At 39.7% G+C, this 13,436-nt stretch overlaps 3 protein-coding genes across 5 annotated transcripts; 1 reads left to right on the top strand and 2 right to left on the bottom strand.

Annotated features, from left to right (window-relative positions):
* Positions 1-873: 873 nt before the first annotated feature.
* LOC135616285 (transcription factor MUTE-like) lies at positions 874-2,068 on the bottom strand. Its single transcript, XM_065115486.1, has 3 exons — positions 1,638-2,068; positions 1,160-1,543; positions 874-1,015 (listed from the first exon to the last, which is right to left on the bottom strand). Exons 1-3 carry the CDS (start codon positions 1,731-1,733, stop codon positions 899-901), a joined length of 597 nt encoding a protein of 198 aa, XP_064971558.1. The 5' UTR covers positions 1,734-2,068; the 3' UTR covers positions 874-898.
* A 1,293-nt stretch (positions 2,069-3,361) lies between these two features.
* On the bottom strand, positions 3,362-9,240 carry LOC135617683 (dual specificity protein phosphatase 1-like). 3 transcript variants are annotated; one of them, XM_065118164.1, is made up of 7 exons: positions 9,082-9,239; positions 8,587-8,787; positions 8,339-8,474; positions 6,674-6,794; positions 5,211-5,356; positions 4,518-4,569; positions 3,362-3,666 (listed from the first exon to the last, which is right to left on the bottom strand). In XM_065118164.1, exons 2-6 carry the CDS (start codon positions 8,692-8,694, stop codon positions 4,544-4,546), a joined length of 537 nt encoding a protein of 178 aa, XP_064974236.1. In that variant the 5' UTR covers positions 8,695-8,787; positions 9,082-9,239; the 3' UTR covers positions 3,362-3,666; positions 4,518-4,543. The 3 variants fall into 3 exon arrangements, with proteins under 3 accessions (XP_064974236.1, XP_064974235.1, XP_064974234.1); XM_065118163.1 differs by lacking the exons at positions 3,362-3,666; positions 4,518-4,569 and adding an exon at positions 4,582-5,012 and having other exon boundaries at positions 8,587-8,856; positions 9,082-9,174; XM_065118162.1 differs by lacking the exons at positions 3,362-3,666; positions 4,518-4,569 and adding an exon at positions 4,583-5,012 and having other exon boundaries at positions 9,082-9,240.
* A 305-nt stretch (positions 9,241-9,545) lies between these two features.
* LOC135617684 (protein trichome birefringence-like 10) lies at positions 9,546-12,874 on the top strand. The gene is made up of 2 exons (XM_065118165.1): positions 9,546-10,220; positions 12,345-12,874. The coding sequence occupies exons 1-2, from the start codon at positions 9,769-9,771 to the stop codon at positions 12,634-12,636; spliced, it is 744 nt and encodes a 247-aa protein (XP_064974237.1). The 5' UTR covers positions 9,546-9,768; the 3' UTR covers positions 12,637-12,874.
* The last annotated feature ends 562 nt before the right edge of the window (positions 12,875-13,436 follow it).

Genomic DNA, 13,436 nt, shown 5'->3' on the forward strand with positions numbered 1-13,436 from the left:
ATCTTAGATATAACTGGAAAGATAATCTTGGACTTGTAAGATTATTTTTGTAGCAATTTTATTGTGTAGGAAGCACACTAGACACTTAATGTGTTTATGCTAGTGATGACTACATTACATGTCTTTGATCATATGAATATAATTACTATGAAATTCTTTATTTTCATAAATCCACTATGGGACTGACCACAGCATCTCTTGGGCTGGTTTTGGATGAGTTCATTTAATATAATAATACTCAGTGCATCATAGTTGCATGTTAATAATTTATGAAAATGGTTCAGCCCAGTAGCCATATTTGATTCTTCCCAAACCTATCTTTGGCTTTAGTCTCTTTAGCTACCAAGCAATAGAGAAAGCAAAAAGTCATTGTATATATTCATTTTCCACGGGATATATTGCTCTTCAATTCTTTTACACTACTTAAATTGATAGAATTATTCCATTTTATTAGGGAAAATATTGATGAAATCTCCTATGTATAGATTGGATGAGGTGTTCTTGAGATGGTCGCTCTAGGACTATCCGAGTTATTTACGTAGAGATCAAAGGGTAGGAAGAGGATTTCCCGACTCGATCCCTTTGATAATCAAATTTAGTATTTCAAAATGGTCAATATGGTGAAAAATTAAAATCTAATATCCATTAGTATTTCAAAATAACCTTTTATGCATGTTAGACGAGGAGACAAATATTTTATAAAATATTTCTAGAGAAGATAGCTTAAAATTATCTTTTTTGGTCTTATGTCCGTGTAGGCACAAGAGGAGGTAGCCAATAATCATCGTCTCATATTTACGTCCACATGGGAAAACAAAAACAAGATTTGCATCCACATTGTTGTTGATGAGATACTCGAGGAGGGCACTTCATACACTACTATTCGATCAGTATGTATTCAACCATCTATAGTACATGCATCACCTAAGCTTTTTGGGTACCCAATCTCTTCGCAAAAGCTCTTTTGGACCTCTAACGCAAGCTCTTCCACACTCAGTTGGCATTCGAGTCCAATCTGCAAACAACAAGAACAAGAGATCGAGGAAGTATAAGGAATCAGAATTCTCTTCCACTACAAGTCTCATGATCGAGGAGCAAAAAGATGATGATCGGTTTCTGGAAGGAGAGAAAGATGATGATTGGTTGCAGGGTGCAAAACCTTGATGACGAAGGAGTAGAGCACGGTGTCTTCCATGCTGCTGATGTTGAGGTGGAGGATTTCGAACGCCTGCCTCTCGAGGACGGTGATGATCTTGACCACCTGACCCGGGATGCGCTTGGAGAGCGTCCTCAGAAGCACGTTGGAGCCGGAAAGCTTGGCCTCGACATCCGCGACGGGGGAGTTGCAGCAGGCGCCGAGCTCCTTGACCGTGTCGGGGCTGCTGGACGTCGGTGATGGTGTCAGCTGGAGTAGCGGCCGTGGGCTCGGAGTGGGGCTGGGGCTCAAGCTCTTACGCTTCTTCTTGGCCTCCAGGGAGTGCAGGACCTGCTGCAGCTCCTTGATGAACTCTATGGCTCCTCCGATGATGGATGCTTGGTCTCCCTTATGGCACATCACAGAGATCAACCAACCAACCAACCGGTGATCGCACATCAAGAAACATGGAGAGGAGCGAGCGAGGAGGTGGTCTTCTTACCCTCTTGATGTAGAAGGAAGGGGTGAGGGTGCGCAGGACCTTGAGATGCTCGTTCATCTGCCTTCTTCTGTTCCTTTCGACGGCGATGTGGGACATGGCTGCGGAGGGAGGGAGCGGAGCTGCAGCTGAAACCCTAACCTTGACGACATATTAATACCGGTGGTGCGTGCATGCAGGCAGGCAGGGTGGGTGGACGGGGAGCAGAGAGTGGAGTTGGGGTTGCGGGACCTGGAGGGGGCATTCAATGGCGTGGCTGCGCCCTCGTGAGCAGAGTGGCAGCTGCTACTCCGAGTGGCCACCGCAGACAGCACGCACGCACGCGCGGGACGGGGTGGGTTTGGCTGAACTCGCTGATCACAAACTCGGACAGGCTTCATTGATAAGGAGGAGGAAGGGAAAAGTGAGTCACTTCAGTCCGTGGCATTCACTCCACAGTCACGCTCTCACGGGTTTCTCCCAACCCTAAACAAGCAAGCGCTTCTGCCGTGAACCCCCTCCTTCCTTCCACCGAGTCATGCCTCCACGGATGCATGGCCTGCACATCAAAGAATCCCATCCTTCCTTTTGTCACCATCGTATGCTTGCTACAAATGCTGACACTTCTTGAGGAGTGGCAGGTGAGAGTAGTTTTTTTTTTTTTTTTTTTTTGCTTTATTAAAATAAATATTTTTTTATTTTTTGTATATATTAATTAATATTCGTTAGACTTCATCTTTCTAAGATATCTAAATGTTGGTGAACAAATGTGTCATGATTGGTGAGTCAACACGACTAGGTCTACGGATCGATGTCAGGAGTTCTTTGTCGGTTGAGCTGGACGTCGAGGTAGGTCGGGCCTTCGCGACGGGATGTTGGTCAGCATTTCTTAGTCCGAGCGCCGTCTGCGTCGAGTTGCGTCTCTCCATTCTCGGGATAGGTGACAACCCGCTCTCATTCACTGGATGGCGATTTTCGGGTCGAGGCGCTCGTAGCTCGGGGGTGACCGCTTCCCTGCAAAAAAGGCCTTCGTTGGGTGATTCCCAACTTTGGCCCCTCCAACTAACAAGTCAGTTGTGGGTGGTATTGTTTTTTTCCCCCTTCCTTTTTGGAGGCCGGGATAAAGGTCTTTATACTGGCGTGAAAGGATCGGTCGTACGTGGATTGACGTGGTGGACACAGCACGACATTAGTACGGATTCCGACTTGGTGTGTAGGGCGTTGTCGTCCCGGGATTATCGAGACCAGACATGTCGAATAGTGTCCTAGGATATAAGTTGTGACGTGACGTGTGACATCAGTTCTGACGTATCCGCGGGGTAAAACACTAAACATTAGAGATAAGAGAGAGGGGACCTGCACTGTGATGGAGCATAGGTTTCATCTAAACATCCTGGACAAGTTGATAAATCCATTTAAGGATATTCAAAATAATAATGTAATTTGTGTTGTTTTACGGATGTCATACCTCCTGCCATCAGGCTTTTTTAGGCTTTGCATTCATTTATGCTGCTTCAGTTCCTTCAGAATAGTTGTGATTATGACAAGAAAGCAATTTTATCATCCCAGCTTGCAACATTACCGACTCCAATGAGGGTTTGAATAGCACCAATAAAAATCTAAAACTATTGTCATGACAGCAGCTTAAGGGAGATGCGTTTAGAAATCCTCTACCATCACAAACATCTCGCAAAGGTGATTATGATGGCAACAATATGGCGAATATGTTTGCTCTTTCACACACAACATACAAATGTGCTGAGTTTATCATTTGAACTTGGAAAAGAACACAATTTTGTTTACATATATCATGTCACTTTAGAAGCCAGATTTCTGCTGTGTCATGCAATCAAAGCAAGTATATTACAATACTGTGACTAGTATATGTGAGAAATTTTTTTGTAGAAAAGGAAAATAGCCCTTGGTGAAGAACCTGCGGTGTTGGCATGTAGGTCCCAACAGTCCATCTATCCCATGCTCTTATTCTCTGAAGACATGTACAAGAAATCCTTGGATAAGAGAACTCTCCAGCTCCCAAAGCTTTCACAGTAACCTAACAAGACAAAGCTTTCATAATTATCTTAATTGAATGAAGTGTTAAGATAAATCTAGAAGATGTTCAATCTAATGGTATTAGATAATGTTTGATTGTTATGGGCTCCAACCACCACAACACAAATAAGTTAAATTACCTAGTTTTGGTATATGACAAATGACAAATAGAACTGTAAACATTTTTCTTGAATGTACTAAAACACTTAAACTATGTCGTTAAGTGGAAAAGTAACAAACTCAGCAACCAAAAATGTAATACATACAAGATAGATACTACCTTGACTTGTACTGATCTATAATGGACAACATTATCATATAAAGTTTCCTACATTGTGAATCTCATGTTCCTATTTCCTGCAGTATGATAATCTGTCTGAATTACATCAATAGAACATGTCATTTGCAGAGATAATGAAATAAAAATTCAATAGCAACAAGAGTTTGTCAGCCAACCCACAACAGGAATAAAAAAATCCAACCCAACACTTCATATTAAGGCTTGCAAATATTATCAAGGTCATGATCATTTTTCATTATCCCGATAAATCAACTCATTCACACGGTGTAGAAAGCTAAAATTAGAATCAAAACATACGAAACTCCATATAGTCAACTTGGAAAATTATCACGTATCAGATATTACAAGGAATATGCATAGTTATCTGGACACATAAATAGAGTAGGACTAGCAATATGATTTGGATGTAATTATCAGGCTTCAAACAAACAACTTTTTTGAATTAAGTTATCCACCATAAGTACACCTCCAAGTCACCAATGAGCAATAATAGAGTACTCAGGAAGTGAAAGGGCAAACTGACAAACAAAATGTCCCAAAAGAAATCTAACCTCCGAATGCTGACTTTTGGATCAACTTAGATAGAACTTGTGCCTCGATTCACTGTTTAATATGAAAAAAATTGATCAGCAACTTTAGGAACAGTTATGTTAAAACATTCAGATAAACAATTAGTTATGCATAATTAAGTATGCTATATATGAACACAGACTGTTTACTGTGTCCATGCCACCTCTTGTAACCTGACGTGAAAGTGGATAAATAGCACTATGTACAGAATTTTATGCGGCCAGCATGTAATTAGCACAGGCATCACTCAGCACCCTCATCCAGATGGTAGGAAGCAAATAACAAAATAGAAGAAGGAACTATATTTCAATGCACAAGCCCTGTATGGCTTTTTTTCTAACAATGAATAGAAACTTCTTGCATCAAAATTTTGGGAACAAAAAATGAAAATATTGTGGTGCATATGAGTTTATTTATGTGGAATAGCACCTGCATTCTGCTCAACTATCCTGCCGTCACAGTCTTACTTTTTGTCCCTAGGATTATTGAAAGCAGAAAATTAAAGCTTCCAAAATTTTAAAACAATGGAAACATCTTCAAGGAAAAAAGAACACAAATATTTCATAAGTCACTAATTCTTATTTTATATGTCCAAAACATCCAATAGAAATAATGCGGAACAATATCTTAAATCATAATATTTTAAATCAAAAGGAATTGTAACTGCATATTACCTCCAAGAGATTTCTCGAAGTTCGCCAATTGAGTAAGAAAACCATGATTAGGGGCTATATGTGGTCGCTTGCTCCTAACTAGTGCCAATGCATCCGAAAGACTCATCCGATGCTTCTTCATCAAATAAGCAACAACAACAGTGACACTGTAAAATAACTATTAGCAGCTAGTTGATTGCACCAAACAAAATGTGTATTATATTTTTTCAAATATTTAGAACTTCCAAGCCACAAAATGAAGATTTCCAAATATTTATTCTTTATTTAATCCCACAGCATTTGGTATCAAACCAGAGACTTTCAAGATTGCTGCCCAAAAAATATCACATATCGTAACTAGCATGCCAAAAAACATATTTCCTGTTAAGATACCTAACCATACACCACATATAAGAATTATAATGCAGCATCTAAAAAGTTAAAAGGATGCATGACGTTGCATACAATGAAATTGTTGTGGAGCTCTGAGGAAGTTAGTCATATTGATATGCAATATGAGGAAGTTAGTCATATTGATATGCTAATTGCAGCTGCTTAAAATGATAATTATATGTAAAATGAAAATCACAAACAATGATGACTCAGAATAGCCACCCAAATATGACTAACTTCCTCATATTGCATATCAATATAAATATAATACCTACTTACCTAGTACAAATACCTGTAGCACAAACTATAGATGCAGCCTAACTACAGTATGCCTATGTGATCATACACCAACCAAAACTATCTCATAGAACATTCGAAACTCAACATATGTTTTGATGTGTCCTAGTAAATTAATGAACCAAAAAGAGAATATGCACAATTTTGAATCTCCATAGGAACCACTATCAGTAATGCTTTCTTACCAGGATTTGGATTTGAATCCTGCCCATACTTTATCTTGGAAATTACTATTAGATTAATCAACTTATATATTAATGCAACCAGAACTTTATCATGTAATTTTGATTTACTTGTTGAGATGAAATACTAGGAACATTTTTAGCTAATACTACTCTTCGATGATTAAGACCCTTTAGGAAATGATGAGGTATATAGTCTTCAATGAAGATGGTCGATCAAGTTAGTGTTACATTTATGTTCTGATTGTAATCAATATTTGCACCATTGTTATGCATTAAGGAATATTAAACAATTGTGAAGAATTATGTAAATAAAATTGTGTATTTGAATATGCTTGCCACAATCTTGCTGGTTGTTTTGACTTTTGAGGATGCTCAGATGAATAATTGGTCTCATTATGAGCTCATAAAAATAAATACAAGTGAATCCGGATCTTTTAGGCATGAAAATACTGTTTTTTCATCCAGATTTTAGCTTCCTGCAAAATTATAAAAGGCCTTGGAGTTTGAAACTCACAATGCAATTTTGAATCAATCACTCCATTATTCTTTTAAATAGTGCTTTCATTTAAAAGATTTTAAAACCAGCTTAGCAGTAAACAACAAGCTTACCTTCTTGACATTCCTGCAAAGCAATGAACCAACACGCCACCACCTGCACTTCTAGCTTCATCGATGAAACTAAAGCATTCATCAAAATACTTATCCAACTCTGTGCCTGGGGTGTCAAACACTAGATACAGTAAAAGAAGAAAAGAATTAGTCCAAGAATTTTATATACTTAAAGTAAGTTGTGTATTTATCAAGGGAAAAGAAATGCACAAATGTTGGTTTCAGAAAACTTATTTCTTAATTACATAAAAGTGTTGTTAGAACTTCTTGACATTTTACTGCTACCAATTATAGGCTGCAGATGGAGTGAGAATCCCTGGCAATCACCCTAAACGGATAGCAAACAAAAACATCTCTATGTTTTGCATCATCTTTACAAGAAGGGCATATTAGATTCCTTATATTAGTGATAAGGAAATCAAAGCAAAAACAACCTTCATAAGCAAGAGAAGAGAACTAATTCGAAAGATATAACTTGTGGATATTTAATTGGTGATAGATCTATTGTGTAATCGTTACCAAGTAACCAATATGAATACGATCTGACTATATATAAGAAATCAGGCTTCAAAAAATTGCTCTATGTTATAGTTTAACAGTCAAATTGAACTTTTGCTTAGGCAAGAATCTGAAAGCTTTTCAATATGATGCCAAATGGAAGAACCCGACTTGCAACAATAGGAAACACATTGGATTTGAACAATGCAGGTTACAGTTAGATGCAATATTGCCCAACTTCAGACCATCTTCCGCCAGCTCAGGGCATAGCCAGAACCTACGCGGTCCTATTTAGCCTTCTTTTAAAGGTCAAAGGCCAAATTACTGGTTGCGTCAGTACGATTCAGTTCAGGACACTTTGATGCTACCCTTAGATGAGTCAATCCAGCAGAATTCAGCGCAAAAGGCCCCAGTCCAGCATGGTTACAAATCCTATCCAATATAGTGCAGACACTCCTCCATGGTTTTAAAGGAGATCTATTCAGTCTTGGAAGAGTATAAAAAGATCAATTCTAATTAATAAAAGATCAACAATTATGATAACTCTGATGACAAACCAGCAAGAAAGGAGGTTTCGGTTTGCTGGACCTACTAACAAGAGAAAAGAAAGGAAAAGTAAGGCAGGAGGGATTTGATATTCAGTCTTCAAAGTAATATTCAGTCTTTGAGGGATTAGATATTCAAATTTCTTGACATTCAGGGAGCAGACAAAACTTTAATCGACATTCTTTACTTTCAATAAGACCAAATAGAGACTATTAAATCGAAATAAAATTAAGTCTTCAGGATGAAAACCAGGGATCATAGTGGCATCGACAATCATACACAAAATTTAGTGATAGCAATTCTTGAACAACACTGAGGACTCACAATAAAGCAAAAATATAACTAATATAAAGAACTGAAACAGTAACACAAAAATTACCAGAAATTAAGTTTCAGAACAAATACAAATAACAGAAGGTGTCAAGCTGTGAATCTCAATAGTTAATGCCACCAAAGCAACAAATAGACAAATTTGAAGTTCTCGGATACAAGCAAGATATTAGTTATCAGTAACCCAATATTCATATTAAAGCACAAGTTAAGAAGGCACTAATCAAGAAACTTTCTAGTTGTGGGTCATGTAATCAACCAATTTAACATGCACAGAACAATTCATCATACCATCAATCTTCTTATAGACGAAGTCAATAGGAAATGCAGGGTCCAGGGATTTGGCCACTGTTAAGATGTGGGTGATGTTCAAGTCTTTTAACGCTGACTTGTTAAGCGCCGCGCCAACTGAACCCAGAAACAAACCCTGAGGCAATTGAAGCCGGCAAAGATATCCAAGTATCATTATCAGTTCCAAAATCTAAATCCTTAGAAAGCTAATAAACTCGTATTCGATTGCCGTTTTGCTCTTGTGTTACCTCCTCAATCTGACATGGAACGTTGTCTTCCCTGGTATATCTTGCAGCACAGAACGCCTGGACGCAGTTGAGAATCCTACTCCTTTGAAGCTCATCCATCTGAGACATGTTTAATCGGATGCCCGGACAAAGCTATTGTTATGCGACAGTGAATTAGGCAGCCAACGGCAGCGTCTCCCTCGTCACAGAGTCTTCCTAGTTCTGTCGAAGAGAGAGAGAATAAGAGGGAAAAACCACCCTAATGTATCCGAATTCGACCACCACAGCAAACTTACCCACACATCGAACACAGTATACAAACAGAATCAACTCAAGAACCTCAATTTCAAATTAGGCTTCGACAAAGAAGTTAACAAACAATTAAAGCGCAAGCTAATCCGCTTCTGAAACAACATTGTAACCCAGCGCTAAAGAATCGAACATTAAAAGCGAATGCTGACGGCTTCAAAGAGACAGAACCCTAGAAAGAAATCAAACCAAAGAGGAAAAACTAACCTCGTATCCTAAATCCTGCCTTTCTCTGCCGCAGCCTACCTTCGATCGATCGAGATCGAGAGAGAGTGAGAGAAGGGTGGGGGGTGGGGGAGAGAATAAAAGGCGAGATCTTCGGAAGAGCGATCGGGAAGGAGAGGAGCATCGGGCGGGGAGGCTTCGGCTGGGACGGCCACATCAAATATATGCTGTAGAGCTCATTTCGTGTATGTTATTGACCACACAACCAGAAGGTAATTGATTGGATATCCAACGATGGTGCGTAGATGGTTCCCAACATCACATCCGACCAGACTAGGATCCGACTTGGACATGCAACGACCAGATCCGCTCTCACACCCACGACAACTCGGCGATGTCGACGGGTTCACACACGTCGTCACGACGAGCGAGTTCTACCGTTCTCTTTTACTCATTTCACGTGCGAGCTGTCGGGAGACGCGCACAAGTCTCATCGGACCGCCAAAAGAAGACAGAAGGCAAATGGCGCCGAGTCTGAAGAGAGTGAGCTTTGACAGGATGAAGAGAAGCGTAGTTGATCATTCGCCATGGATGCCTGTATTCCCTGCCGCCGGCCTTTTTTGCATTACTTCGACGTCAACCTACCTTCCTCCAACTTATTCTATTCCATAAAATAGATTAGATCTCCGTTTCTCACGCCCACGCGCAAAAAGAAGGTCCAAAGTGCTCATGGAGGTCTCGGGCCGCGTCTCGTCTGCCAGGGACTCGTCGCTGCTGTTGCCGAGGTCGCCTGCGAGGAGTAGGGAGGAAGGCGGGGGAGGAGGAGGGGCAGGCATGGAGGCGCTTCGGCGGCTGGTGAGGCGAGTGAAGCCCTTCGAGCATGTCGGCCTTCTAGGGTTCGTCGTCTTCACCGCCGCTCTGTTCCTGTCGCTGCTCTGCTCCGCCCACTCGGACTACAGCTGGGTGTGGCTCGGTGGCGGAGGGTATCGGGGGCTGTGGGTCTCTTCGACGAAGGGCTGCGGTGTGGAGAGAGGGACGAGCGACGGCAGCGGCGGCGGAGAATGCGATTGGTCCGAGGGAGAGTGGGTGTGGGACGAGGGTTTCCGCTGCTCAGAGAACGGGCGGTCCGATCGATTGTACACCAAGTGGCGGTGGCAGCCCGCTGGCTGCGATCTCCCCAGGTTCCAACTCCATTCGTTTTGCTCTATCGTTCTTATTCTCTGTTATTCTACGATTTCTCTTCCATCACGAGCTGAACTTTTTTAGTGATTTATTGTCTAATTTCTAGTTGCAAAAATCTTTCCTTTTCTTGTTAGCCACATCTTTTGCTACCTATCTTTCCATATTATTAAGCCGAGAGGACAGAGAAGATCAGAACACTGAACTTTGGTTTCACGCTGTGACTCTTCACTCTTCAAACTGTGAACTAGGAAATTGCATGCCGCCTTCTGTTGTCGGTGCATTTATAATTGTTAGCCGCCAACTGGTGTTGGTGGGATTAATGCAAAGCATCTTTTGGTTTTATCTGGTATTCCTTGAGATGGGTGCGGAAGCACTAGCTAATGATAAAAAAGCAATCTTTTTTGTTTCTGTGATCTTCGCTAAAAGAGTTATGGAACTCACCTTCAGATTTAATTCACCTTCAATTCTTCATCGCCACCACGCATCCTTCTCACTGTCCAACCATTGCCATTTATTGCCACAGGTGATGGTTGATCTGATGTCACTGGTGGGGCTCATAGGAACATATGGCTGGGATGTGAGTGTTAAAGGAGGGGAAATAATTGGGAGGATCCAAATCTCTATTATAAATTAGCTAATTCAATGAGAATAATTGGAAATGCAAATAAGGAGATTATACATATCATGGCAGTCCAACTCATGTATGTATCACTTGAAGTTGCTGGTGTTGAGACAGTTTGAGTGGAGATCACCAGGTCTTTGTAGGTTGGTCCATTTTGGCTATTAGTACCAGGTTCAGGATAATCCTCTGAGCAGAAGCAGGGGTTGAGGAAAAAGTCTTGATCGTGTCAATTTTTCATCGGTAACACCCAACTCGACAGAAGTTGAATTTTTTTGACTTGGACCCTATCATAACTCTGATAGGTTAAGGTTCGGATGACATGATGACTATTGGTCCATGTATCTATTATACCAAGATTTGCAGTGTCAGGGTACAACTTGCAACTTGAGTAATTTTGATTTCAAATACTGCTTATTTGACTTAAAATATCGGTACAAAAGAAGGTATGTTTGGTCAAAATTAACAATTTGAGGTGTTACAACATAATACAAATTCATCTAATGTTGACTCAAATTAAAGTTTTTTCCTGAATATTCACTTGTAATTTGGAATGAGGACATTAATAGTTTAAATTATTTTCTTGATAGTTTTGAAACACTTTAGCTGAGAAGAATTCAGTTCAATATTTTGCTAAAAAAAAATTATTCAGTTCTCTTTGACTTGATTAGAATCAAGTCAGTTCTTTATGGATATATTTCAAACAAGGGTTGACTTATCAATAGAAAGGTGAAACTCTGAACTTGATTTCCAAAATTTCTTGGCACTGATGCAAGAAATTATTTATCATGTAAAATTGCAGAAGTTTACCTTTATAAATATGCGTAATTCAATTTGAGTCTTCCAAAATTTTGTCTTATCCTTCATTTTAAAGGAGAAATCATATAATTGCAGTACATTACTAATTAATTGCAGTTGAGAACTAGGAAATTCAGTCACTAAAAGGCAGTCGTACCATTGAAGGTGTCATTGACATTTTAATCTAAGGCTTTTGAATAAGGCTCTCATTTCTTGGCTTGATGTGCCTTCCATGTTGTCATCCAAAGTTACACTTGCAAATGTTTGTGGCAATTTAACTTTCATGAATGTGCTTGATTGCTTGCAGAAGCTACACTATTTGCATATAGGCCTATTTACATTTTCCAGCAGTTTGTGCTGGTGGCATTACAAACCTTGATTTAGATTCTGAAAATATGAAATTTGATATTTTTTTTCCCTTTGCCGGTGAGATCAATCTTCGTTGCAAAGCATGCTCACTAGCAATGAGTAGTGAAGTCAGATATGCATTATGCCTTTGCATAGAGAAAGTGGTTAGTTATTGAGCCATTGCCATGGTGATACTTGTGCAGATGTAATGGTACAACTTTACTTCTACTGATTTCCACTTTGCCTTTAATAATTTGTTATCAATAAATTAAATTCGAAGTTTGTTAGATAGAGATTATATGTAATAATGTAAAATTGCTTAATCATTCTAAATCTTTTTCTTCATATTCAATGCCAGATTTAACACAAAGAAGATGCTGAAGAAACTAAGGAACAGAAGGTTGGTGTTTGTTGATGATTCGATAGGGAGGAACCAATGGGAGTCCCTCCTCTGCATGCTTTCCATGGGGGTTTCTAACAAGAGCTCGATCTATGAAGTCAATGATAGCCCAATTACAAAACATATGGGCTTCTTGGTTTTCAAATTTGAAGAATACAATTGCACTGTGGAGTATTACAGGTCACCATTTCTGGTTCTCCAGAGCCATCCCTCACCAGGGTTACCGGAGCAAATTAAGGCTACACTTTGACTGGATGTCCTAGATTGGATATCCAGCAGGTGGAAAGATGCTGTTGGAACCATTTAGAAACATGCCCTTGGCAAATTCAACTGAGAATCAGGCACTAGAGTTGGCTGAATGTAACTGAGATGACAGCTCAAAGGAGAGATGGCCATTTATCAGTATTCTACCTTGGTTCCTCAGGACCTGCCCCTCTCCCCAAGCAGGATTGCAGCCACTGGTGCTTACCTGGGGTTCCAGATACATGGAATGAGCTACTCTATGCACTCATTTTGAATCGAGAACTAAGGTATAACACTAGATGAAATGAGAATCGCAGAAGCATCGAAATATGACCGTCTTGGAGCATGGCTGGATTAGAGCTGGGACAGTAAAGTTCTGCTGTCAAGATTCCTAACTTGCAGGAAGCTTCTACAGGACAGGTTTGCCATATATCTTTGTGGAGACCTTGTAAGAACTCTGGACCATCAGAAATGACACTAACATATAATTTTGTTATCCTTGTCGATACAGACTGCTCATAGTAGCTGATTACTGTAGCAACAGAAGAGATTGATACATTTCACATACTAACTTATAAGTAGGTAATTGATGTTCTGGTTGTAAAGCAACATCTGTATGTTCTACAGATGATACATAAGAGGAGTTTTGGAAAGGCTGGTTAGCATTCTTGACTTTCTCATCAGTCCTGTTAATGATATGGCTACAATATATATATATATATATATATATATATATATATATATATATATATATATATATATATATATATATATATATATATATATATAGGTGATTTCCTACCAAAA

Source organism: Musa acuminata, chromosome BXJ2-7, assembly GCF_036884655.1.
Source record: "Musa acuminata AAA Group cultivar baxijiao chromosome BXJ2-7, Cavendish_Baxijiao_AAA, whole genome shotgun sequence".
NCBI lineage: Eukaryota > Viridiplantae > Streptophyta > Magnoliopsida > Zingiberales > Musaceae > Musa > Musa acuminata.

Coding starts and splice junctions, on each gene's coding strand:
- LOC135617683 (XM_065118163.1), bottom strand. CDS start 8,694: ATGTCTCAGATGGATGAGCTTCAAAGGAGTAGGATTCTCAACTGCGTC. Junction 8,475..8,586: donor TTCCATGTCAGATTGAGGAG/GTAACACAAGAG, acceptor CAATTGCCTCAG/GGTTTGTTTCTGGGTTCAGT. Junction 6,795..8,338: donor CGTCTATAAGAAGATTGATG/GTATGATGAATT, acceptor TACTGTATCTAG/TGTTTGACACCCCAGGCACA.
- LOC135616285 (XM_065115486.1), bottom strand. CDS start 1,733: ATGTCCCACATCGCCGTCGAAAGGAACAGAAGAAGGCAGATGAACGAG. Junction 1,544..1,637: donor CTTCCTTCTACATCAAGAGG/GTAAGAAGACCA, acceptor ATGTGCCATAAG/GGAGACCAAGCATCCATCAT. Junction 1,016..1,159: donor TCTACTCCTTCGTCATCAAG/GTTTTGCACCCT, acceptor TGTTGTTTGCAG/ATTGGACTCGAATGCCAACT.
- LOC135617684 (XM_065118165.1), top strand. CDS start 9,769: ATGGAGGTCTCGGGCCGCGTCTCGTCTGCCAGGGACTCGTCGCTGCTG. Junction 10,221..12,344: donor GCTGGCTGCGATCTCCCCAG/GTTCCAACTCCA, acceptor ATTCAATGCCAG/ATTTAACACAAAGAAGATGC.